The following is a 23,388-nucleotide window of genomic DNA, read 5'->3' on the forward strand; positions in this document are numbered from 1 at the left end:
AGACCTGGGTGTCATGGTACATCAGTCATTGAAGGTTGGCATGCAGGTACAGCAGGTGGTTAAGAAAGCAAATGGCATGTTGGCCTTCAAAGCAAGGGGATTTGAGTACAGGGGCAGGGAGGTGTTTCTACAGTTGTACAGGGCCTTGGTGAGGCCACACCTGGAGTATTGTGTACAGTTTTGGTCTCCTAACTTGAGGAAGGACATTCTTGCTATTGAGGGACTGCAACGAAGGTTCACCAGACTGATTCCCGGGATGGCGGGACTGACATATCAAGAAAGACTGGATCAACTGGGCTTGTATTCACTGGAGTTCAGAAGAATGAGAGGGGATCTCATAGAAATGTTTAAAATTCTGATGGGATTGGACAATTTAGATGCAGGAAGAATGTTCCCAATGTTAGGGAAGTCCAGAACCAGGGGTCATAGTCTAAGGATAAGAGGTAAGCCATTTAGGACCGAGATGAGGAGAAACTTCTTCACCCAGAGAGTGGTGAACCTGTGGAATTCTCTACCACAGAAAGTTGTTGAGGCCAATTCACTAAATATATTCAAAAAGGAGTTAGATGTAGTCCTTATTACTAGGGGGATCAAGGGGTATGGCGAGAAAGCAGGAATGGGGTACTGAAGTTGCATGTTCAGCCATGAACTCATTGAATGGCGCTGCAGGCTCGAAGGGCCGAATGGCCTACTCCTGCACCTATTTTCTATGTTTCTTTTGAGGCATTGACCATGTTCGACCAGCTCCAGTGGACAGGCCACATTGTCTGCATGCCCGATACTAGACTCCCGAAACAAGCGCTCTACTCTGAGCTAAGTCACGGCAAGCGAGTCCCAGGAGGGCAGAGAAAACGCTTCATGGACACCCTCAAAGCCTCTTGAAAAAATGTAACATCCCTACCAACTCTTGGGAATCCCTGGCCCAAGACCCCTCAAGTGGAAGCATCCTGGACGGCGCTGAACACTTCCAGTCTCATCGTCGTGGTCACACGCGGAAGCCAAGTACAAACAATGGAAGGAGTGTATGACAAATCAAGCACCCTACCCACCCGTCCCTCCAACCACCATCTGCCCCACATGTGACAAAGAACGTAGATCCCGCATTGGTCTCATCAGTCACCTGAAAAATAATTTTAGTGTGGAAGCAAGTCATCTTCGACTTCGGGGGACTGCCTAATAAGACCACTTAGCCAGAAACTCTCCTTTGCGACATTCTGCTTTGTTAAAATGCTGTAGAAATGCAAGTTGTTCTTGCTGAATTTTTATTCTACAAGATTGGATGAGAGCCCAACACTTGAGTAACAAGTCAATGAGTGGAATTAAACATCCAATCAAACGCTTCATTGTATGCTATCTGATTTATAATGATCTTGTTTTTAAACTGTGCTCTGTGAAAAGACTGGTTTACACTGATGGCACAGTAGGGGTCAGTAGTTAAGGGGGAAAGAAAGCCGAAAAGCATTTTTTGTTTTATGAAGAAAGTGATAATCAAACCGTATTTTCTTTGACATTTAAGAAGTTAGAAATTTAAGACAAGACTGTTATTTTCTTCAACAGAAAGGGGAAGGAGAAGTACTTTGAATAACTATAGTCCTTCTGCCTTACGCAATTTAAGAACCAATTTACACTAATGGAACAGTAGCCTGGGTGCAGTCACAGTTGTTAAAGGAAAAGAACATAAAGGAATGGTTTTAGGTAAATGAGAGATATAACGGTGAGAGTTTAGGATTGGTGGTAAGGAGTGAGAGAATCTCTGAAGGAAGGAGTGCAGCGCAGTCAAAATGCTAAACAAACAGTGTAAAGCTGTTGGGCCCACAAACTTTATAAACCAACCAGCCAGTAATTTCTGTTTAGGGATACTCCCCTACACTACCATCTATACCTTTAAACCAAGGTTGTTCACTTTCCAGCTTGAGGTCTAGCTGTCCAGTAAAATTAATGGGGGGGGGGGGGGAAAAGCGGGGAGAGAACTGCAAGCTGGTTAGGGCACAGTGGGCAAACTCCGAGCTTCAATTTCTAACTATCGAGACATCTCTGCCCATGCTTGTAAAAGGGTGGAACCCAAAGTGCAGCTAATGGTCTCAGACCAACACCAGCTATCTAAATACATGCTGTGGATCTAATTTAGCTCTTTCTGAATGTACACATTTATATAAGGGATGCTTCCATACCTAAAATCTGAAATTCAACCAGAGAAGAAGTTCTGTATTTGTGCAAGGAATCCAAATAAATAGATCATTTAATGGTATACTTCAGAATTCTGCACTTTAATCAGGTGTTCATTACCTACACTGCATCGTCTCAGTAAAATCAGACCCAGCTCCCTTTTTATAAAACGGCAGCATTAATTCATGCAAAGTATGCATTAAAAATATTCCAGCCAAGCACAGATCCCATAACAAAGCACAGAAATAAGATGACGAGTACTAACCCAGGACACAGAAAAGAAGTCAAGAGAACATTCGTCTTCCATTTCTCACCGCCAAATGCTGCGGAAAGAACACAACAATTAGCCAAAATACTCGTTATAGACGATGCTGAAAACATTTGTGGTCCAGTAATCCCGAGTACTGAATGAAGGTTGGAAAGGACAAAACTTGCTTTGTCACTCTTGACTTTGCTAGAGTTTTGGGGTGTGGGACTCCCTTCTGTAAGTCAATGCCCGATGCAAAGAAATACTTGGCACCTTTCACGACCACAGGACGTTCCAAAGCACTTTACAGCCAATGAAGTACTTTTGAAGTGTAGTCACTGTTGTAATGTGGGAAACGCAGTAGCCAATTTGTACACAGCAAGCTTCCACACACAGCAATGTGATAATGACCAGAGAATCTTTTTTTTGTTACACTTCTTGAGGGATAAAAAAAGGCCAGGACACCGGGGATAACTCCCCTGCTCTTCTTCGAAATAGTGCCATGGGATCTTTTACGTCGACTTGAGACAGCAGACAGGGCCTCCGAAAGATGGCACCTCCGACAGTGCGGTGCTCCCTCAGTACTGCCCCTCCAATAGTGCAGTGCTCCCTCAGCACTGCACTGAAGTGTCAGCCTAGATTTTATGTACTCAAGAAAAAAAATAGAAAAGCAAATTATAATTTAAGTGGAGAAAAATTGCAAAGTGCTGCAGTACAGAGGGACCTGGGGGTCCTTATGCATGAAACACAAAAAGTTAGTATGCAGGTACAACAAGTAATCAGGAAGGCAAATGGAATATTGACCTTTATTGCAAGGGGGATGGAGTATAAAAGCATAGAAGTCCTGCTACAACAGTACAGAGTGTTGGTGAGGCCACACCTAGAGTACTGCGTGCAGTTTTGGTCTCCGTATTTAAGGAAGGATATACTTGCATTGGAGGCTGTTCAGAGAAGATTCACTAGGTTGATTCTGGAGATGAGGGGGTTGACTTATGGGCCTATATTCATTGGAGCTCAGAAGAATGAGGGGTTATCTTATCGAAACATAGAAGATAATGAGGGGGCTCGACAAGGTGGATGCAGAGGTTATTTCCACTCATAGGGGAAACTAAAACTAGGGGATATAGTCTCAAAATAAGGGGCCGCACCATTTAAAACTGAGATGAGGAGGAATTTCTTCTCTCAGATGGTTGTAAATCTATGGAATTCTCTCCCTCAGAGTGCTGTGGAGATTGGGTCATTGAATATATTTAAGGCGGAGATAGACAGATTTTTCAGCGACAAGGGAGTCAAGGGTTATGGGAAGCGGTCAGGGAAGTGGAGCTGAGTCCATGATCAGATCAGCCATGATCTTATTAAATGGTGGAGCAGGCTCAAGGGGCCAAATGGCCTACTCATTTCTTGAGTTCTTATGTTTGTCCCTAGAGTGGGACTTGAACCCACAACCCTTCTGACTCAGAGGCAAGTGTGCTACCCACTAAGCCATAGCTGACACTCAATGCAGTACTAAAGTAGACAGAGAATCACTTTGCAATTCAGAACAATCGCTGCAGAGAGAAGATTTGGTTGCCTTTATTCAGTGATCAATTGCTCAAAATTTTAACCCAAGCACCATCATTAAGTTAGTCAAACTAATTAGCGAGGATAACTGTAGCTCTTGCAAGGAGTGTTTCTTTCAAAAAGGGACAGGATTCCTAAATGATTTTCCAAATTTGTTTGACGGACTCATGCATGGTACACAACAAAATCAAGTGAAATGTTTCTTATTTTGTTGCAAAAATGCTCCTGTAGCCCCTGGAGACTGAAGCTACAAAGCACAGTAATAGGATACATCGATTTTTATTGGGTTGCTATTAGGATAAAGGCAGTAGCTGTCAGTGAATGGAAACCTCATTCATTTGCACGTTTAAGTTTATCGTTAATATATTAAAAAAAAGTAGGTTTTCCAAATAAACCTGAAGTCTTGTGACTGCTCCATTTTGTTTTTGTTCAAACTGTTCATACAATGGGCCCAAGTTTCCACATGATTCGCGCCTGATTTTTAGGAGCAACTGGTGGAGAACGGACTATTTTAGAAATCGCAATTCTCCACATTTTTTTTTCTACAGTTCTAGTCAGGTAGAACAGTTCTAGTTTAGAACAGAATTTTTTCTTCAAAAGGGGGCGTGTCCGGCCACTGACGCCCGATTTGAAAGTTTTCACAGTGAAAATGTACTCCAAACTAAAGTAGAATGGCGCCAGTGAAGATTTTTGTAGAACTGAAAAAACCTGTTCTACACATTAAAAAATCAGGCGCAGGTTACAAATTAGGCGTCCAGAACGAGGTGGGGGGGGGGGGGAAGGGAACTCATTAAATTTGACAATAAATCCTTATTTATACTTCTACAAATAAATCCAACCTGAACAAACATTTATAAGCCAAGAAAAGATTAAATAAACCATCTTCCTACCTGTGTGAAAGTGCTTCAGCCAGGGAGAATTCTGCAGCTGTTCGTGCCGCTGAGCGAGAGCGAGAGAGAGAGCGAGGGAGGAAGGGAGGGAGGGAGGGAGGGAGGGAGGGAGAGAGAGAGAGGAGGGAGAGAGGGGAGGGAGGGAGAGAGGGGAGGGAGGGAGAGAGGGGAGGGAGGGGAGAGAGGGGGGGGGAGGGGGAGCGGGTGTCGGGTCGGGGGGGGGGGGTAGCGGGTGTCGGGTCGAGGGGGGGAGCGGGTGTTGGGTCGAGGGGGGAGCGGGTGTCGGGTCGGGGGGGGGGGGGGGGGGAGCGGGTGTCGGGTCGGGGGGGGGGGCGCGGGTGTCGGGTCGGGGGGGGGGAGCGGGTGTCGGTCGGGGGGGGGGGGGGGGGGGGGGGGGGAGCGGGTGTCGGGTCGGGGGGGGGGAGCGGGTGTCGGGTCGGGGGGGGGAGCGGGTGTCGGTCGGGGGGGGGGGGGGAGCGGGTGTCGGGTCGGGTGGGGAGTGGGCCTCGGGTCGGGGGGGGGGGGGGGGAGAGCGCGTCTCGGGTCTCTGTCGGGGCGGGGGGGAGCGGGTCTCGGGTCGGGGCGGGGGGGGGGGGGGGGGGGGGGGGGGGGGAGAGCGGGTGTTGGGGGGGGGAAGCGGGTCTCGGGTCGGGGCAGGGGGGGGGGGGGGGGGGAAGAGAGCGGATGTCGGGTCGGGGGGGGAGCGGGTCTCGGGTGTCGGTCGGGGCGGGGGGGAGCAGGTGTCGGGTCGGGTCGGGTCGGCCGGGGTGGGGGGGGGGGGGAGCGAGTGTCGCGTCTGGTCGGGCGGGGAGCAGGAGCTGGCCGTGGGAGGAGCCTCATTCACGCAACCCCAGTGAGGCCATTGGGCCAGGGCTAGGGGCTGCGTGCTTCGGGCCCCTCCCACAGTTCGGCGCCTGGAGCTACTGCACTTGCGTGCCGACTGTAGCGCGCATGTGCAGAGGTCCCGGCACTGTTTTCAGCGCAGGGACCTGGCTCCGCCCCCCCCACAGCTCGTGCCGGCTGCGCCGAGTGCCACAGGACCTGTAAGTCGGTGGAGACTACCGAGGATTTTTTTAGGCGCCGTTTTAGGCGCGAAAAACGGGCGCCCAGCTCGGAGGGGCGCCCGTTTTTTTTCTTGTGGAAACTTGGGCCCAATAGAAGGATATGTTGATGGGGTGAGATGAAGGAAGGTGGGAGGAGGCTCATGTGGAGCATAAACAGCGGCAGGGTCCAGGAGAATGGCCTGCTTCTGGGCAATTCTATGTAAATGTTTCACTTTGCTCATGAGAGATTTTTTTTTTTATAGAAGTTTTCTTCTGGTTGAATTTATGTAGTAGAGCCTACTTCAAAGCAAAATACCAGATATATGGGAGGCAAATCTCAGTATGATACTCGGAATGGAAATTGTAGTAATGAGAGGAGACGCGAGACACCAGGACACCACTGCAGCAAAGAGCAAGAGGAGAGTTACTGTGAGGTTTGTTAAATTATGGAGAGTTTGACAGGGTAAAGAGGGAAAAACTATTCCCCCTGAATGAGCCGTCAGTGATGAGGGCCATCAATTTAAAATGTCACTAAGAAAATGCAGAGGGGTTGCGAGAAATGTCTTTACTTAGATTATCCTTTCCATTTCCGCTCATTGTCGAAATAGGTTTTAGAACGTAGATGCTGACGGAATGAATCAAAATGAAGGAAACAAGCCTATTGACAACAACTTATTCTCTGTCCATGGGTTCAGAGGTCACATACAATATCTCACGCCACAGTTTACTGATTGCAGTGCCTTTGGGTTAGTGACATTTTTGCAAGATCATGTCGATCACCACCAGCAATGTGATCGATTCAGCATGGCCCAGATATAGCCAACAACAAAGAACGACACTGTGCATTACTCACTCTTGTACATTCTCGCAGAAACATATCCCGCAGGTGTTCCGAGCAAGACCCAGAGAACAACAGCACAGGTCATCAGTGCTCCTCGGTTGGCAGGTGACAAGAACCCAAGGCATGCGAGGACTGTACAGTGGTTGGAAAGAGAAAAGAAATGTCTGAGTTTGTACAGAAAAATACTATTTTGCTGGGTCTCCGTTTCCTCAATTGAAAGTAGCTCCCCCTCAGTACAGATAGGGTTGCATTTCTGTACTACTCATGTATTCTGAAAGATGTGAAGGAATATGACTGTTTTCCATACACATCCAACTCAGACAAAATATTAATCCTGACCTTTATATGAAATTAATTATCTCCATTACTAGATTTTCTGTTCTACATCATGAAAGTGAAAAAAACGCAGCTTTTTGCATACTGCAATGTGCTCGCTCTACATTGCAGTGCGACTGTGAAGGCATCTGTGGAGTAAACAGTGGAGCTAACTGTTCAAGTGTGAACCCCTTCTTGGATCTCACCTGTAAAATTAACTCCTCTGTTGCCTCCACAGGTATTATTTCACCTGCTGTTTTTGCAGCATTTTCTGCTGTACAAGTCTGACTGACGGTAACTAGTTTTTAAATTCTAGTCTCGTGTAACTTCAGATTTCATATAAAGAGATTGACCTCTTTCCTTAACTGAACTTCAAACCGGAGATCCTACACATCATTAAAGGCCACTTACCTTCGCCTCCACAATATCGCCGTTACTTCACTCCCACTGCTGCTGGAACCCTCAAGACACCTTTGCTACTTCCAATACTCGCCCCCAGATCCCAGCCTCTAAAGCTGCATTACATAAACTCCACTACCAGCATCAAGTCCCACTCGCCCATCACCCAGTCCTTGCCAATGCTGCCTGCCCATCTGTGCATTGCCTCGTCCTGCTCCACGAGAAGGAACAAAGCTTTATGCCGTCTCAGGCCCACTCTCTACTCTCTCTCCAAATACCTCCACCTTGCTACCTCGCTTCCCATCTTTGAAAAATCCTTTAAAAACTTTCAGACCTCCCGATAGTCATCTTTCGCTCCTCATCTTCGGCTCTTCCGTGAACTGCTTTGAGACGCTATGTTACAAACATTGCATGCAATGTTACTGGTTACATAAATTAGCCCAGAAACAGTCAAAGGCTAAAACAATAAATCAAAAATAGAAATCGGACTCAGAGTTTAGTATTTGATCTTGGCATCAAATAATACTTACAAAGAGTGATAAACATCATTATGAAGATCTGTGTTCCTTGACCAAGGAAAACGGATAAAAGCATTCCTTTCCTGGGAGGCCTGAAGACATCGCCATGCACCAGCTTCCAACCAAACTCTTCCTGGGCATCCTCCTGTATAAAAGTATGGATAACACATATCAGTATTGTGGGAGAGACAGAAAACAGTGTGTGAAAAATAACCACCTGAAAACAAATACATTAGTTCACAAGTGTAATGTGAGGGTGCATTAATGGAGCAACTTGAGTTTCCATTTTGCACCAATTCTGAAGTTGCAATGTAAACCTGGGGTGCGGGCCTGACCTGGGGCAGAGTGCAATCCACTGCACGGTCTCTCATGCTGCATTCTGGTTTGGCCCCCATTCCAGATTTACTCTGCAACTTTAAAGTTGGTGCAAAGCAGAAGCTACCTTACACTGTGGTGCACATACACTCGGAGCTACCCTGAATAGCTTGAAAATAAGTTTATTAATAGTCAATTAGGAAAATTAATACAATTGAAAGGGTTTTAAAAATTGGGCAAGCAAAGTGAAGGACCAAGGCTCCCAGTGTGGAACTCCACCGAGAGCAGGCAATAACTCCGGGATACCAGGTTTGAGCTCCAATAGCCTGCAAGGTATAGGAGGAAGGAACGTTTTTTGATGTCCTGGAAAAGGAAGTTACAGCAGAAGATGGTGATGATAGTTGGTTTTAATGCAGTGAGGGGAAGGGTACACACCACAGCATATTTCCAACTTGGGAAGAACAAGGCAGATAAGTCAGAGGAACACAGGCCACAGATTAGAAAGAACAGACTAGGAAAATGGGAGAAAAGACAGAGACTGAAGGACCCCAGGTTAAGAACATAAGAAGCAGTCCGTGCCCACATGCAGCAAGACCTGGACGACATTCAAGCTTGGGCTGATAGGTGGCAAGTAACGTTCGCGCCACACAAGTGCCAGGCAATGACCATCTCCAACCAAGCGAGAGTCTAACCACCGCCCCATGACATTCAACAGCATTACCATCACCGAATCTCCCACCATCAACATCCTGGGGATCACCATTGACCAGAAACTTAATTGCACCAGCCACATAAATACTGTGGCAACAAGATCAGGTCAGAGGCTGGGTGTTCTGCGGTGAGTGTCTCACCTCCTGACTCCCCAAAGCCTTTCCACCATCTACAAGGCACAAGTCAGGAGTGTGATGGAATACTCTCCACTTGCCTGGTTGAGTGCAGCTCCGACAACACAAGAAGCTCGACACCATCCAGGACAAAGCAGCCGCTTGATTGGCAGCCCATCCACCACCTTCAACATTCACTCCCTCCACCACCGGTGCACTGTGGCTGCAGCGTGCACTGCAACAACTCGCCAAGGCTTCTTCGGCAGCACCTCCCAACCCCGTGATCTCCACTGCCTAGAAGGACAAGGGCAGCAAGCGCATGGGAGCACCACCACCTCCAAGTTCCTCTCCCAGTCACACACCATCCTGACTTGGAAATATATCAGCTTTTCATTCATCGTCGCTGGGTCAAAATCCAAAACAGCACTGTGGGAGCACCTTCACCACTCGGACTGCAGCAGTTCATGACGGCGGCTCACCACCGCCTTCTCATGGAGCAATTAGGGATGGGCGATAAATGCCGGCCTTGCCGGTGACGCCCACATCCGGAACAAATTTTTTAAAATAGGAGTCGTCGGCCATACGGCCCTTCGAGCCTACTCTGCCATTCAATAAGATCATGGATGCACCTCCACTTTCCTGCCCTCAATTCCCTTAGTGCTCAGAAATCTATCAATCCCAGTCTTGACTATACTCAACGACTGAGTAGCCACAGCCCTCTGGGGTAGAGAATTCCAAAGATTCACAACTCATTGAAAAAAATTTCTTATCTCAGTCCTAAATGGCCGACCTCGTATCCTGAGATTATGATACCTAGTTCTAGACTCTCCAGCCAGGGGAAACAGTCGCTCAGCATCTAGCCCGTCAACCCCTCTAAGAATATTATACATTTCAATTAAATCACCTCTTATTCTTCCAAATTCCAGTGAGTATAGGCCCATTCTACTCAATCTCCCACAGTTAATGAGGAACGAAACAAGCACAGCACAGATTAAGCAATGCGTGTGCAGGAGCCAGGCTTGTACTGTCTCCTCATATGAAAGAAACACATAACTGTACTCAATACAAAAAAATCCCGCTACCATCCAAAGACACACTTCAGAACAGTACTTACTGCAGAGTCAATCTGATTGTATCGAGCAATGTCCTTGTGAAGTGTCCGAAGCATAATCATCGCCACCATCCCAGATAAGAAGAGGACAATCACAAGGGAATTCATAATACTGAGAGAGAAAGAAACGGGAAATGAGAACATTAATTTTAACACCTCAAATAACTATCAGATGCACTGTTTAAAGGGAGTAATGTAAGTATTTCAAACGAGCTTTTCAAAAATTAAGTATTAAAAATTCCAGAGTTTCAAATATAAATGATTGCAACGGGGAATAATAACTAATTTCCTGCCGTTCCTTTTTCATGTGAAAAAGGAATGGCAGTAATCATGGGGGATTTTAACCTACATATCGATTGGTCAAATCAAATCGCACAGGGTAGCCTGGAGGAGGAATTCATAGAATGCATACGGGATTGTTTTTTAGAACAGTATGTTACAGAACCTACAAGGGAGCAAGCTATCTTAGATCTGGTCCTGTGTAATGAGACAGGAATAATAAACGATCTCCTAGTAAAAGATCCTCTCGGAATGAGTGATCACAGTCTGGTTGAATTTGTAATACAGATTGAGGGTGAGGAAGTAGTATCTCAAACGAGCGTACTATGCTTAAACAAAGGGGACTACAGTGGGATGAGGGCAGAGTTCGCTAAAGTAGACTGGAAACACAGACTAAACGGTGGCACAATTGAGGAACAGTGGAGGACTTTTAAGGAGCTCTTTCATAGTGCTCAACAAAAATATATTCCAGTGAAAAAGAAGGGCGGTAAGAGAAGGGATAACCAGCCGTGCAAAACCAAGGAAATAAAGGAGAGTATCAAATTAAAAACCAATGTGTATAAGGTGGCCAAGGTTAGTGGGAAACTAGAAGATTGGGAAAATTTTAAACAGCAAAGAATGACTAAGAAAGCAATAAAGAAAGGAAAGATAGATTACGAGGGTAAACTTGCGCAAAACATAAAAAGATAGTAAAAGCTTTTACAGATATATAAAACGGAAAAGAGTGACTAAAGTAAATGTTGGTCCCTTAGAAGATGAGAAGGGGGATTTAATAATGGGAAATGTGGAAATGGCCAAGACCTTAAATAATTATTTTGCTTCGGTCTTCAGAGTGGAAGACACAAAAACCATGCCAAAAATTGCTGGTCACAGGAAGGTGGGAAGGGAGGACCTTGAGACAATCACTATCACTAGGGGGGTGCTGGACAGGCTAATGGGACTCAAGTTAGACAAGTCCCCTGATCCTGATGAAATGCATCCCAGGGTATTAAAAGAGATGGCGGAAGTTATAGCAGATGCATTCGTTATAATCTACCAAAATTCTCTGGACTCTGGGGAGGTACCAGCGGATTGGTAGCAGCTAATGTAACGCCTCTGTTTAAAAAAGGGGGCAGACAAAAGGCAGGTAACTATAGGCCGGTTAGTTTAACATCTGTAGTGGGGAAAATGCTTGAACTATTATTAAGGAAGAAATAGCAGGACATCTAGATAGGAATAGTGCAATCAAGCAGGCGCAACATGGATTCATGAAGGGGAAATCATGTTTAACTAATTTACTGGAATTCTTTGAGGATATAACGAGCATGGTGGATAGAGGTGTACCGATGGATGTGGTGTATTTAGATTTCCAAAAGGCATTCGATAAGGTGCCACACAAAAGGTTACTGCAGAAGATAAAGGTTCGCGGAGTCAGAGGAAATGTATTAGCATGCATCGAGAATTGGCTGGCTAACAGAAAGCAGAGAGTCGGGATAAATGGGTCCTTTTCGGGTTGGAAATCGGTGGTTAGCGGTGTGCCACAGGGATCAGTGCTGGGACCACAACTGTTTACAATATACATAGATGACTTGGAAGAGGGGACAGAGTGTAGTGTAACAAAATTTGCAGATGACACAAAGATTAGTGGGAAAGCGGGTTGTGTAGAGGACACAGAGAGGCTGCAAAGAGATTTAGATAGCCCATTCGCTTAACCTAAGGTTTGGCAGATGGAATACAATGTCGGAAAGTGTGAGGTCATCCACCTTGGAAAAAACAACAGTAAAAGGGAATATTATTTGAATGGGGAGAAATTACAACATGCTGCGGTGCAGAGGGACCTGGGGGTCCTTGTGCATGAATCCCAAAAAGTTAGTTTGCAGGTCCAGCAGGTAATCAGGAAGGCGAATGGAATGTTGGCCTTCATTGCGAGAGGGATGGAGTACAAAAGCAGGGAGGTCCTGCTGCAACTGTATAGGGTATTGGTGCACCTGGAGCACTGCGTGCAGTTTTGGTCACCTTACTTAACGAAGGATATACTAGCTTTGGAGGGGGTACAGAGACAATTCACTAGGCTGATTCCGGAGATGAGGGGGTTACCTTATGATGATAATTTGAGTAGACTGGGTCTTTACTCGTTGGAGTTCAGAAGGATGAGGGGTGATCTTATAGAAACATTTAAAATAATGAAAGGGATAGACAAGATAGAGGCAGAGAGGTTGTTTCCTCTGGTCGGGGAGACTAGAACTAGGGGGCACAGCCTCAAAATATGGGGGAGCCAATTTAAAACCGAGTTGAGAAGGAATTTCTTCTCCCAAAGGGTTGTGAATCTGTGGAATTCTCTGCCCAAGGAAGCAGTTGAGGCTAGCTCATTGAATGAATTCCAGTCACGGATAGTTAGATTTTTAACCAATAAGGGAATTAAGGGTTACGGGGAGCGGGCGGGTAAGTGGAGCTGAGTCCACGGCCAGATCAGCCATGATCTTGTTGAATGGCGGAGCAGGCTCGAGTAGCTCGATGGCCTACTCCTGTTCCTAATTCTTATGTTCTTATGTTCTGATGCCACTACCCTTTCAGATCATGCTTTTTTCAAAAAGGCATAAACTCATTCTTCACTGCACAAGCCAAAACGACCCTTTAAATTATTTGACCATCGACCAATCGTGCCAAGCCAACTCTCCATTTCTATCCAACCCCAATTTCGCTCTGGTCAGTTCTTTCACAACAACTAGTTTGGGGATGTATAGAAAGACCATTTGGCCTGTTCAAAACCAGAATACAAAGTACACTACCGAAATCAAGTAGTGCTTGACCAACTTCTCTTCAAAGCTGCAGACATCATCAGCTTTGATAGCAACCACATTCCCAGCATCTTGGGTGTCATCAGCAAATGTTCAGTTTTGTTTCTACTTCCACTTCCAAGTCATCTCATCATCATCATCATCATAGGCAGTCCCTCGGAATCGAGGAAGACTTGCTTCCACTCCTGAAGTGAGTTCTTTGGTGGCTGAACAGTCCAATACGAGAGCCACAGACCCTGTCACAGGTGGGACAGATAGTCACTGAGGGAAGGGGTGGGTGGGACTGGTTCGCCGCATGCTCCTTCGCTGCCTGCGCTTGATTTCTGCATGCTCTTGGCGTTGAGACTAGAAGTGCTCAGTGCCCTCCCGGATGCACTTTCTCCACTTCGGGCGGTCTTTGGCCAGGGTCTCCCAGGTGTCAGTGGTGATGTTGCACTTTATCAGGGAGGCTTTGAGGGTGCCTTTCTAACGCTTCCGCTGCCCACCTTTGGCTCGTTTGCCGTGAAGGAGCTCCGGATAGAGCACTTGCTTTGGGAGTCTCGTGTCTGGCATGCGAACTATGTGGTCTGCCCAGCGAAGCTGATTGAGTGTGGTCAGTGCTTCAATGCTGGGGATGTTAGCCTGGACGAGGACACTGATGTTGGTGCGCCTGTCCTCCCAGGGGATTTGTAGGATCTGTCGGAGACATCATTGGTGATATATCTCCAGCGACTTGGTGTCTTCTGTACATCGTCCATGTCTCTGAGCCATACAGGAGGGCGGGTATTGCTACAGCCCTGTAGACCATGTCCAGTACAGGCAAGATCCTGGTAAATCCCCTCTGTAATGTCACTGGTGGGTGTTATCGGTAAAGGGGCAATATATTATTCTGTACTCTAACCGTGATTTTGCTATGGGTCCCGACAACATCCCGGCTGTCGTGAAGAGTTGTGCTCCAGAACTTGCCGCGCCTCTAGCCAAGCTGTTCCAGTACAGCTACAATACTGGCATGTATCCGACAATGTGAAAAACTGCCCAGGTATGTCATGTCCACAAAAAGCAGGACAAATCCACTCCGGCCAATTACCACCCCATCAGTCTACTCTCGATCATCAGCAAAGTGATGGAAGGTGTCGTCAACAGTGCTATCAAGCCACACTTACTCACCAATAACCTGCTCAGCAATGCCCAGTTTGGGTTCTGCCAGGGCCACTCGGCTCCAGACCTCATTATAGCCTTGGTCCAAACATGGACACAAGAGCTGAATTCCAGAGGTGAGGTGAGAGTGACTGCCCTCGACATCAAGGCAGCATTTGACTGCATGTGGCATCAAGGAGCACTAGTAAAACTGAAGTCAATGGGAATCAGGGGGAAAACTCTCCACTGGCTGGAGTCATACCTAGCACAAAGGAAGATGGTTGTGGTGGTTGGAGGCCAATTATCTCAGCCATAGAACATTGTTGAAGGAGTGCCTCAGGGCAGTGTACCAGGCCCAACCATCTTCAGCTGCTTCATCAATGACCTTCCCTCCATAAGATCAAAAGTGGGGATGTTCGTTGATGAATTTAGTTCCATTCGCAACTCCTCAGATAATGGAGCAGTCCATGCCCACATGCAGCAAGACCTCGACAACATTCAGGCTTGAGCTGATAAGTGGCAAGTAACATTCACGCCACACAAGTGCCAGGCTATGACCATCTCGAACAAGCGAGATTCTAACCACTGCCCCATGACATTCAATGGCATTACCATCGCCGAATCCCCCACCATCAACATCCTGGGGGTCACCATTGACCAGAAACTTAACTGGACCAGCCACATAAATACTGTGGCTACAAGAGGTCAGAGGCTGGGTATTCTGCGGCGAGTGTCTCACCTCCTGACTCCCCAAAGCCTTTCCACCATCTACAAGGCACAAGTCAGGAGTGTGATGGAACACTCTGCACTTGCCTGTATGAGTGCAGCTCCAACAACACTCAAGAAACTCGACACCGTCCAGGACAAAGCAGTTCGCTTGATCGGCACCCCATCCACCACCTTCACCATTCACTCCCTCCACCACCAGCACACCATGGCTACAGTGTGTACCATCTACAAGATGCACTGCAGCAACTCGCCAAGGCTTCTTTGGCAGCACCTCCCAAACCCGCAACCTCTACCGCCTAGAAGGACAAGGGGGCAGCAGGTGCATGGGAACACCACCACCTCCATGTTCCCCTCCAAGCCTCACACCATCCTGACTAGGAAATATATCGCCGGTCCTTCAACGTCGCTGGGTCAAAATCCTAGAACCGTCTCCCTAAGAACACTGTGGGAGCACCTTCACCACACGGACTGCAGCGGTTCAAGGCGGCAGTTCACCACCACCTTCTCGAGCATTTTGGGATGGGCCAATAAATGCCGGCCTTGCCAGCGACGCCCACATCCCAGGAACAAATTTTTAAAACTCAGAATTTATGATACGAGCTACCATAGAAAATAATGAGGATTGGCAATAGGTATGTCTCTGTACTGCGACTCTAATTCTACTGCAGCAGTCTTACAGGCAAAGGCACCTCGGACACACCACAGCACCATCTCTAGCTTATAAAATTTGGTTTAATTATTGAAAGATCATTGTAACCAATGCAATTTCTCACTTTGCCTTAGATCAAGTTTCTGCTGCATAAATAATTTTAGAGATTACAATAGTATCTGATATTGAAGGGCAAAACTACCGCTTTGTATTTTTAACATTACAGCAAGACGCAAAGAATTTCAGCTGCAAGGTTTACAGAAGGCTAAACGATGACTATTTTGTGCATCACAACCTACCGATAATGTGAGCGACGTTAGAAATGCCACGAGTAACGTCCCTAAGAGTTTGAAACACTATGAAGTCGCAGCTTACCTAAACCACTGAATATTGGTGTGTGGCATGGATTCCAAAATGTAATCCCATCTGGAAGCCCATTTTATTTTGTTATCTTCCTAGTGGAGGGAATGAAAAAATAATTCCATCTTTATTAAAACACTCCATTGATTGCAAGACATTGTACTGACCAGGGTTTGGCACTGCACAATGAAATCTAAACTCAATTTAAACCACATAAATGGATCAAAATAATCACTTGAATAAAGACAATTAAAAATGTAACCTTCATAACTGGAATTCAGCTACATTAAAATATTAAGCTACCTTACTCAGACAGTCGAACACATTTAATGCCTTTAATGTTAATATCTGACTTTTATTTATTACATTTTGTTGCACTGTGTCAATATAAAATTGTTAAATTGGATGGTACAGGTCATCATCAGCAGCAGCAGCATAGGCAGTCCCTTGGAATCGACGAAGACTTGTTTCCACTCTTAGCCGGAGTTCTTAGGTGGCTGTACAGTCCATTACGAGAATCAGTCTCGGTCACAGGTGGGATAAATAGTTGTTGAGGGAAGGAGTAGGTGGGACTGGTTTGCCGCACGCTCCTTCCGCTTGATTTCTGCATGCTCTCGACGATGAGACTAGAGGTGCTCAGCGCCCTCCCGGATGCACTTCCTCAACTTAGGGCAGTCTTTGGCCAGGGATTGCCAGGTGTCAGTGGGGATGTTGCACTTTATCAGGGAGGCTTTGAGTGTCCTTATAACATTTCCACTGCCCACCTTTGGCTCGTTTGCCGTGAAGGAGTTCCGAGTAGAGCGCTCGCTTTGAGAGTCTCGTGTCTGGCATGTGAACTGTGTGGCCTGCCCAGCGGAGCTAATCAAGTGTGGTCAGTGCTTCAATGCTGGGGACGCTGGCCTGGACGAGGACGCTAACGTTGGTGCGCCAGTCCTCCCAGGGGATTTGTAGGATCTTGTAGAAACATCTTTGGTGGTATTACTCCAGCGACTTGAGATGTCCACTGTACATGGTCCATGTATCTGAGCCATACAGGAGGACGGGTATTACTACAGAACTGTAGACCATGAGCTTGGTGGCAGTTTTGAGGGCCTGGTCTTCAAACACTCTTTGAAGACCAAGTACTGAGCAAGCAGATATCAGGGCAGATTGGCTTGGGGCTGGGAGTGCGGCAGAGGGGAAGGACTTCAATTTGTTCATGTGCACTACCCGGTAGCTGGGAATGGTTCTGGATGAGGGGTGGTTCTGGATAAGGGAGTTCTGGATAAGGGAGGTTCAACCTGTACTCTACAAAATCTTCTGATCTGAAATTTAGAAATCCAGTTATCACTGAGTTTCTGAGAAGTATTCTGAAAGAGTGGGACGCCAAGACTCAACGTCAACTGCATGTCTGTACCGCAAAACCTCTTGCAGAATCGTGGCTTAAAGGAAAAGGTCTGTCCAAGTGGCAACGCTTTGCAGTGTGGAACACTATGTTCGAACACGACAAAACACACAGACTACAAATTCAGTCAATCTTCTTTCTAAAATCCTGGTTAAGCTTCAGTTGGAGCATAGAAATATAGAAAGTAGGTGCAGGAGCAGGCCATTCGGCCCTTTGAGCCTGCACCGCCATTCAATATGATCATGGCTGATCATTCAACCTCAGTACCCCTTTCCTGCTTTCTCTCCATAGCCCTTGATCCCTTTGGCCGTAAGAGCTATATCTAACTCCCTTTTGAATATAACGGACTGGCCTCAACAAATTTGTGGTACAGAATTCCACAGGTTATCCACTCGCTGAGTGAAGAAGTTTCTCCTCATCTCGGTCCTAAATGGCTTACCCCTTATTCTGGAACTCCCCAGCAATGGGAACATTCTTCCTGCCTCGAACCTGTCCAATCCCATCAGAATTTTATATGTTTCTATAAGATCCCCTCTCATTCTTCTAAACTCCAGTGGATACAAGCCCAGTTAATCCAGTCTCTCATGTGTCAGTCCTGCCATCCCAGGAATCAGTCTGGTGAACCTTCGCTGTACTCCCTCAATAGCAAGAATGTCCTTCCTCAGATTAGGAGACCAAAACTGAACACAATATTCCAGGTGAGGCCTCACCAAGGCTCTGTACAACTGCAGTAAGACTTCCATGCACCTGTACTCAAATCCTCTAGCTATGAAGGCCAACATGCCATTTGCCTTCTTCACTGCCTGCTGTACCTGCATGCCAAACTTCAATGACTGATGTACCATGTCACCCAGATCTCGTTGCACCTCTCCTTTTCCTAATCTGTCACCATTCAGATAATAGTCTGTCTTCCTGTTTTTGCCACCAAAGTGGATAACCTCACATTTATCCACATTATACTGCATCTGCCATGCATTTGCCCACTCACCAAACCTGTCCAAGTCACCCTGCAGCTTCTTAACATCCTCCTCACAGCTCATACCGCCACCCAGCTTAGTGTCATCTGCAAACTTGGAGATATTACATTCAATTCCTTCGTCTAAATCATTAATGTATAATGTAAATAGCTGGGGTCCCAGCACTGAACCCTGCGGCACCCCACTGGTCACTGCCTGCCATTCTGAAAAAGACCCATTTATTCCGAGACTCAGCTTCCTGTCTGCCAACCAGTTCTCTATCCACGTCAGTATATTACCCCCAATACCATGTGCTTTAATTTTGCACACCAATCTCTTGTGTGGGACTTTGTCAAAAGCCTTTTGAAAGTCCAAATACACCACATCCACTGGTTCTCCCTTGTCCACTCTACTAGTTACATCCTCAAAAAATTCTAGAAGATTTATCAAGCATGATTTCCCTTCCATAAATCCATGCTGACTTGGACCAATCCGGTCACTGCTTTCCAAATGCGCTGCTATTTCGCCTTTAATAATTGATTCCAACATTTTCCCCACCACCAATGTCAGGCTAACCGGTTTATAATTCCCTGTTTTCTCTCTCTCTCCTTTTTTAAAAAGTGGTGTTACATTAGCTACCCTACAGTCCATAGGAACTGATCCAGAGTCAATAGAATGTTGGAAAATGATCACCAATGCATCCACTATTTCTAGGGCCACTTCCTTAAGTACTCTGGGATGCAGCCCATCAGGCCCTGGGGATTTATCAGCCTTCAATCCCATCAATTTCCCAAACACAATTTCCTGACTAATAAGGATTTCCTTCAGTTCCTCCTTTTCACTAGACCCTCGAACCCCTAGTATTTCCAGAAGGTTATTGTGGCCAATTCTGGGCTCCACACTTTAGGAATGATGTCAACGCCTCAGAGGCTGCAGAGGAGATTTACCAGGACGATACCAGGGATGAGGGACTTCAGTTATGTGAAGAGACTGGAGAAGCTGGGGTTGTTCTCCTTCGAGCAGAGAAGATTAAGGGGAAATTTAATAGAGGTGTTCATGAAGGATTTTGATGGAGAAAATAAGGAGAAACTGCTTCCAGTGGCAAATGTGTCCATAACCAGAGGGCACAGATTTAAACGTAATTGGCTAAAGAACCAGAGGGGAGATGAGGAGAATTTTCTTACACAGCGAGTTACGATGATCTGGAATGCACTGCCTGAAAGGCAATAGTAACATTCAAAAGAGAATTGGATAAATACTTGAAAATGAGACATTTTCACAGCTCTGGGGAAAGAGCAGGGGGGAGTGGGACTAATTGGATAGTTCTTTCAAAGAGCCGATGCAGGCACGATGGGCCGAATGGCCTCCTTCTGTGCGTTATGATTCTGTGACTCTAAAACTACATTGTGCAAAAGAATAAATGGCAAGCCACGGAACATGGTGCTTAACATTTCGTGAATGATTTCATTTGACAGTAAATGACACAAACACTGGGCAACAGTTCCGTTTAAAACTATAGTGAAGACTAGAGTTATACCTCAGCTTACAGGTAAAGTGTGAAATTCTACACAATTGGCAGTGATTGTGGCAGTTTTATATTTAAAGGATATAAATGCTGAATGTTTTGGGCTAGCTTTACGCTCAGTGACAGCAAAGAGAATAGAGTACATGAATCGTTTACTGCAGCTCCCAGATTTACTTATTACATCGATTAGCAAAATCAAATAATTGGATTTTAAATCATTTGAGAAGGCACTTATAATTCTGGGCACACGGGTGATATGTTTTGTGGTAATTGCACTGACCTACCAGTTTTCATACAATTTGTGGTGGTGGAAGAAAGCGGTAGCAGCAAATTATACTGCCGTCTCTCAATCATAAGGAAATAGCAGAACTCTCTGCATTCAGATTTAAGCTTTCAAACTAAAAGCGAAGCTTCACACCAATTGCTGGTGTGTGCCTGAAGGGTGCGACACTCCCTCAGCCAGGTGGCCTTGCGCCCAGCAAGGTCTTAGTTTGGCTGCACCTTGCATTGACTGCTCAGAGGCCAAGACCACCTTGCAGCAATTGAAGCCACGGTGCTTTAGCAACGTCTGCAAAGCCACTGCAATATTGCCGCACTAAGCCCTGCCACTTGAAGCAACTCAATTTACTGTAACTCGCTCGGGGTCTCTATTGTCAGGAATATGTACTACAGTGGGCTCCGCTTAAAGCAACACTGTCTCCAGACAACTGAGGTAAAATGGGCAAACACAGAGTTAAAAATAAAGCCGTGTCATTTCCCACTCCAGACTGGATTACTGGACTACAGGAAAAGATCAATTCAAAGCCGCTTATGTTACTTACAGTAAATGTGACAGAAAAGGTGAACACAATATTAGTTTTCTTTTCCTTGTCTTCAGCAGGAATCTCCATCGGAGGTCCATCGCAATTTAGGTGGGTTGAGTCCGCATGGTTGTAACTGGAGCAAAAAGTACAAATTTGAAGTGTTATTTTAAACGTCAGCAGGATATAACCGACAAATCGTTAATCTTTCATATACTATCAAATAAGTTGCATTTGTTCAACTTTGTTTCGTTGGATTGTCAGTACATTTAGAGTACAGCTTCATATTGGTGCAAACCAGTTTCTACTTCGCACTGACGCTAAAGTTGTACTTTAAGTCAGGAGTCGTGGCCTGAACTAACTTCAATTCAGCAAGCAAGAACTCCCGGGGCACACTGCAAGTGTGGCCTTAAGAAAAACAGCTTTTGGACTTTCAGATAGAATAAAAGGACTCTGTACTCAGAAGAGAATGGCCAAGAATTGCCTTAAAGAGATCAACTTGGAGAAAAAAAAAGAGGAACAAAACTAACAATATTCTAGGAACATGTGCTTTGATGTAGAAAAGCGGGGATTAGTGTCCAGGCTTTGTGAGCAGATTGGGTACATCCCAAACAGCCCCGGGGTCCACGTGTAACGTTTAGATCAATGTTCCCATTAAATCGGCACTTATTTCGAGCAGCAGATAACAAAGAAAAAAAAGACTTGCATTTATATAGTGCCTTTCACAATCCAAAGCGCTTTACAACCATTGCAGTGCTTTTGTTTTTGAAATGCAGTCACTGTTGTAATGTAGGAAATGCGGCAATTGCACAGCAAGCTCCCACAAACAACAATGTGATAATGACCAGATAAACTACTTTAGTGATGTTGGTTGAGGGGGCATCTCCCCTGCTCTTCAAAATAGTGCCATGGGACTTTTTACGTCCACCTGAGAGCAGACGTGGGGGCCTCAGTTTAACATCTCATCTGAAAGACGGCACCTCCGGCAATGCAGCACTCCCTCAGTACTGCATTGGAGTGTCAGCCTAGATTCTTGTGCTCAAGTCGCTGGAATGGGACTTGAATAATGGATTCAGGACTTATCCAATGAGGTAAAGCGTTAATTGCAAAATATAATTGCAAATAGAAAGCAAGTCGCCTGGACCACTGTGTGCCAGATTGCTAGGCTGCAGGGCCACATATGGACAACACGCGAGGCCACCACAGGCCAGCCTAATAGCTCTGGAAGTAAGCCCATGGGTGGCACATGCTTGAGATGAGAGGGGCAGGAGAGGAATCGCAGAGATTCCCACCTGCTGCATTGGCCAGCTCCATTTATTTTCATATCCCTGGAAACGATCTTGAATTTCAGGAAGGGGGGGTAAGCGGAGACATCAATCGGACATCAAACTGAGGCAGAAGGACTCGCCATTGTTCTGTCAAACTTTGCAATGGTGATCTTTATGCTAGGAAGGAAAACAGCTATTGAAATGGACGCAGTCTACGCACAAGGGACAGACAGGTGAGCTTCAGCAGGTGACAGACGGTCAGAAGAGAGCTCCCCATGCAGTCGAGAAGAGGAAGGATGAAAGGAATGCGAAATGGAGAGGGATTTTTAAATTAGCGCCAAGAGCTTCACAGAACCAATTTCTTTCACTTACTACTGCTGCACCAGCCGAGTCAAGACCAAGTCTTTTCAGGTGATGCGGGATAGAGGGCAGAGGATTACTGGATCAGGGCACACAACCATAACTCAATCCCCATTTTAAAATCGTACATTTTGTCCTCGTCTTTATATTTCCATTCTAAATTCCGATATAGATAGTTATAATGGACACTGCCTATGTAAACGTTTCACGCTGTAATTATACCCTCCTACCAGTGGTGATGCTGCAGCGTCTCCACTGGTGGGAGAATGCAATTACAACATGCCTGGCAGCTTCCACTCTGTTGTGGACATAGGTATTGATACTGGAAAAAGTTGACAGAAAATGCATGCAAATGCAAGATTTTTAATGTATTAATTATAGAGAGAAATGGGTCGGGTATACTTTGAGGTACAAGTACGATCTAGCATTATTCTTTACATTTTACACGTTAAGAAAAAACTAAATCAGTTTTCAAAAAAGAATCATCCTTTCTGCTTATATCACAACCATGTATGTTTTCTCCCAGTACCAACACCAAGAGCCAGACAGGCAATGTGCTACCAATCCCTCATTCTTGCCAGTCTCGGGTGGACATCTGCCACAATAATGCAAGGTAACTCCTTCTCCATATAGGGTGGCACCCAGCACCCCCTGACAGAATTGTGGCAGTAAGTGAGTGGGAGCTGATCTGTGCCCCCCCCACCCCCCTTTCCGCTGTGGTATGGTACGCTGGTATTCAAACAAGCAGTGCCACTACAACGGAGTCAACAATTTAAAATAGTGCAGAATTTGCTAAATGGGAAGGGTTCGGGCTGATCAGTAACCAAGTAAACTACCCTCCAACTTCATTGCCTGCCAATCTCTGTACTCAGTCAAGGTTTATAACAAGCTTTGTTAACAATCAGACAAAACAGAGTCTTCCTGTCATTTGAAATCCACGTAATTACCATTTCCTT

At 45.9% G+C, this 23,388-nt stretch overlaps 1 protein-coding gene across 1 annotated transcript in view; it reads right to left on the reverse strand.

The window, feature by feature from the left end:
- The window catches only part of LOC139265679 (transmembrane 9 superfamily member 2-like), a 124,772-nt gene that overhangs the window by 43,695 nt on the left and 57,689 nt on the right, over window positions 1-23,388 (reverse strand). Inside the window, exons 7-12 of the mRNA XM_070882900.1 lie at window positions 20,826-20,940; window positions 16,155-16,234; window positions 10,233-10,341; window positions 7,992-8,124; window positions 6,760-6,879; window positions 2,432-2,489 (exon numbers count right to left, since the gene is read on the reverse strand). Coding sequence (XP_070739001.1) covers window positions 2,432-2,489; window positions 6,760-6,879; window positions 7,992-8,124; window positions 10,233-10,341; window positions 16,155-16,234; window positions 20,826-20,940 — 615 coding nt within the window. The remainder of the gene's footprint in view (window positions 1-2,431; window positions 2,490-6,759; window positions 6,880-7,991; window positions 8,125-10,232; window positions 10,342-16,154; window positions 16,235-20,825; window positions 20,941-23,388) is intronic.

The sequence above is a fragment of the Pristiophorus japonicus genome, chromosome 6 (genome assembly GCF_044704955.1).
Source record: "Pristiophorus japonicus isolate sPriJap1 chromosome 6, sPriJap1.hap1, whole genome shotgun sequence".
Lineage (NCBI taxonomy): Eukaryota > Metazoa > Chordata > Chondrichthyes > Pristiophoridae > Pristiophorus > Pristiophorus japonicus.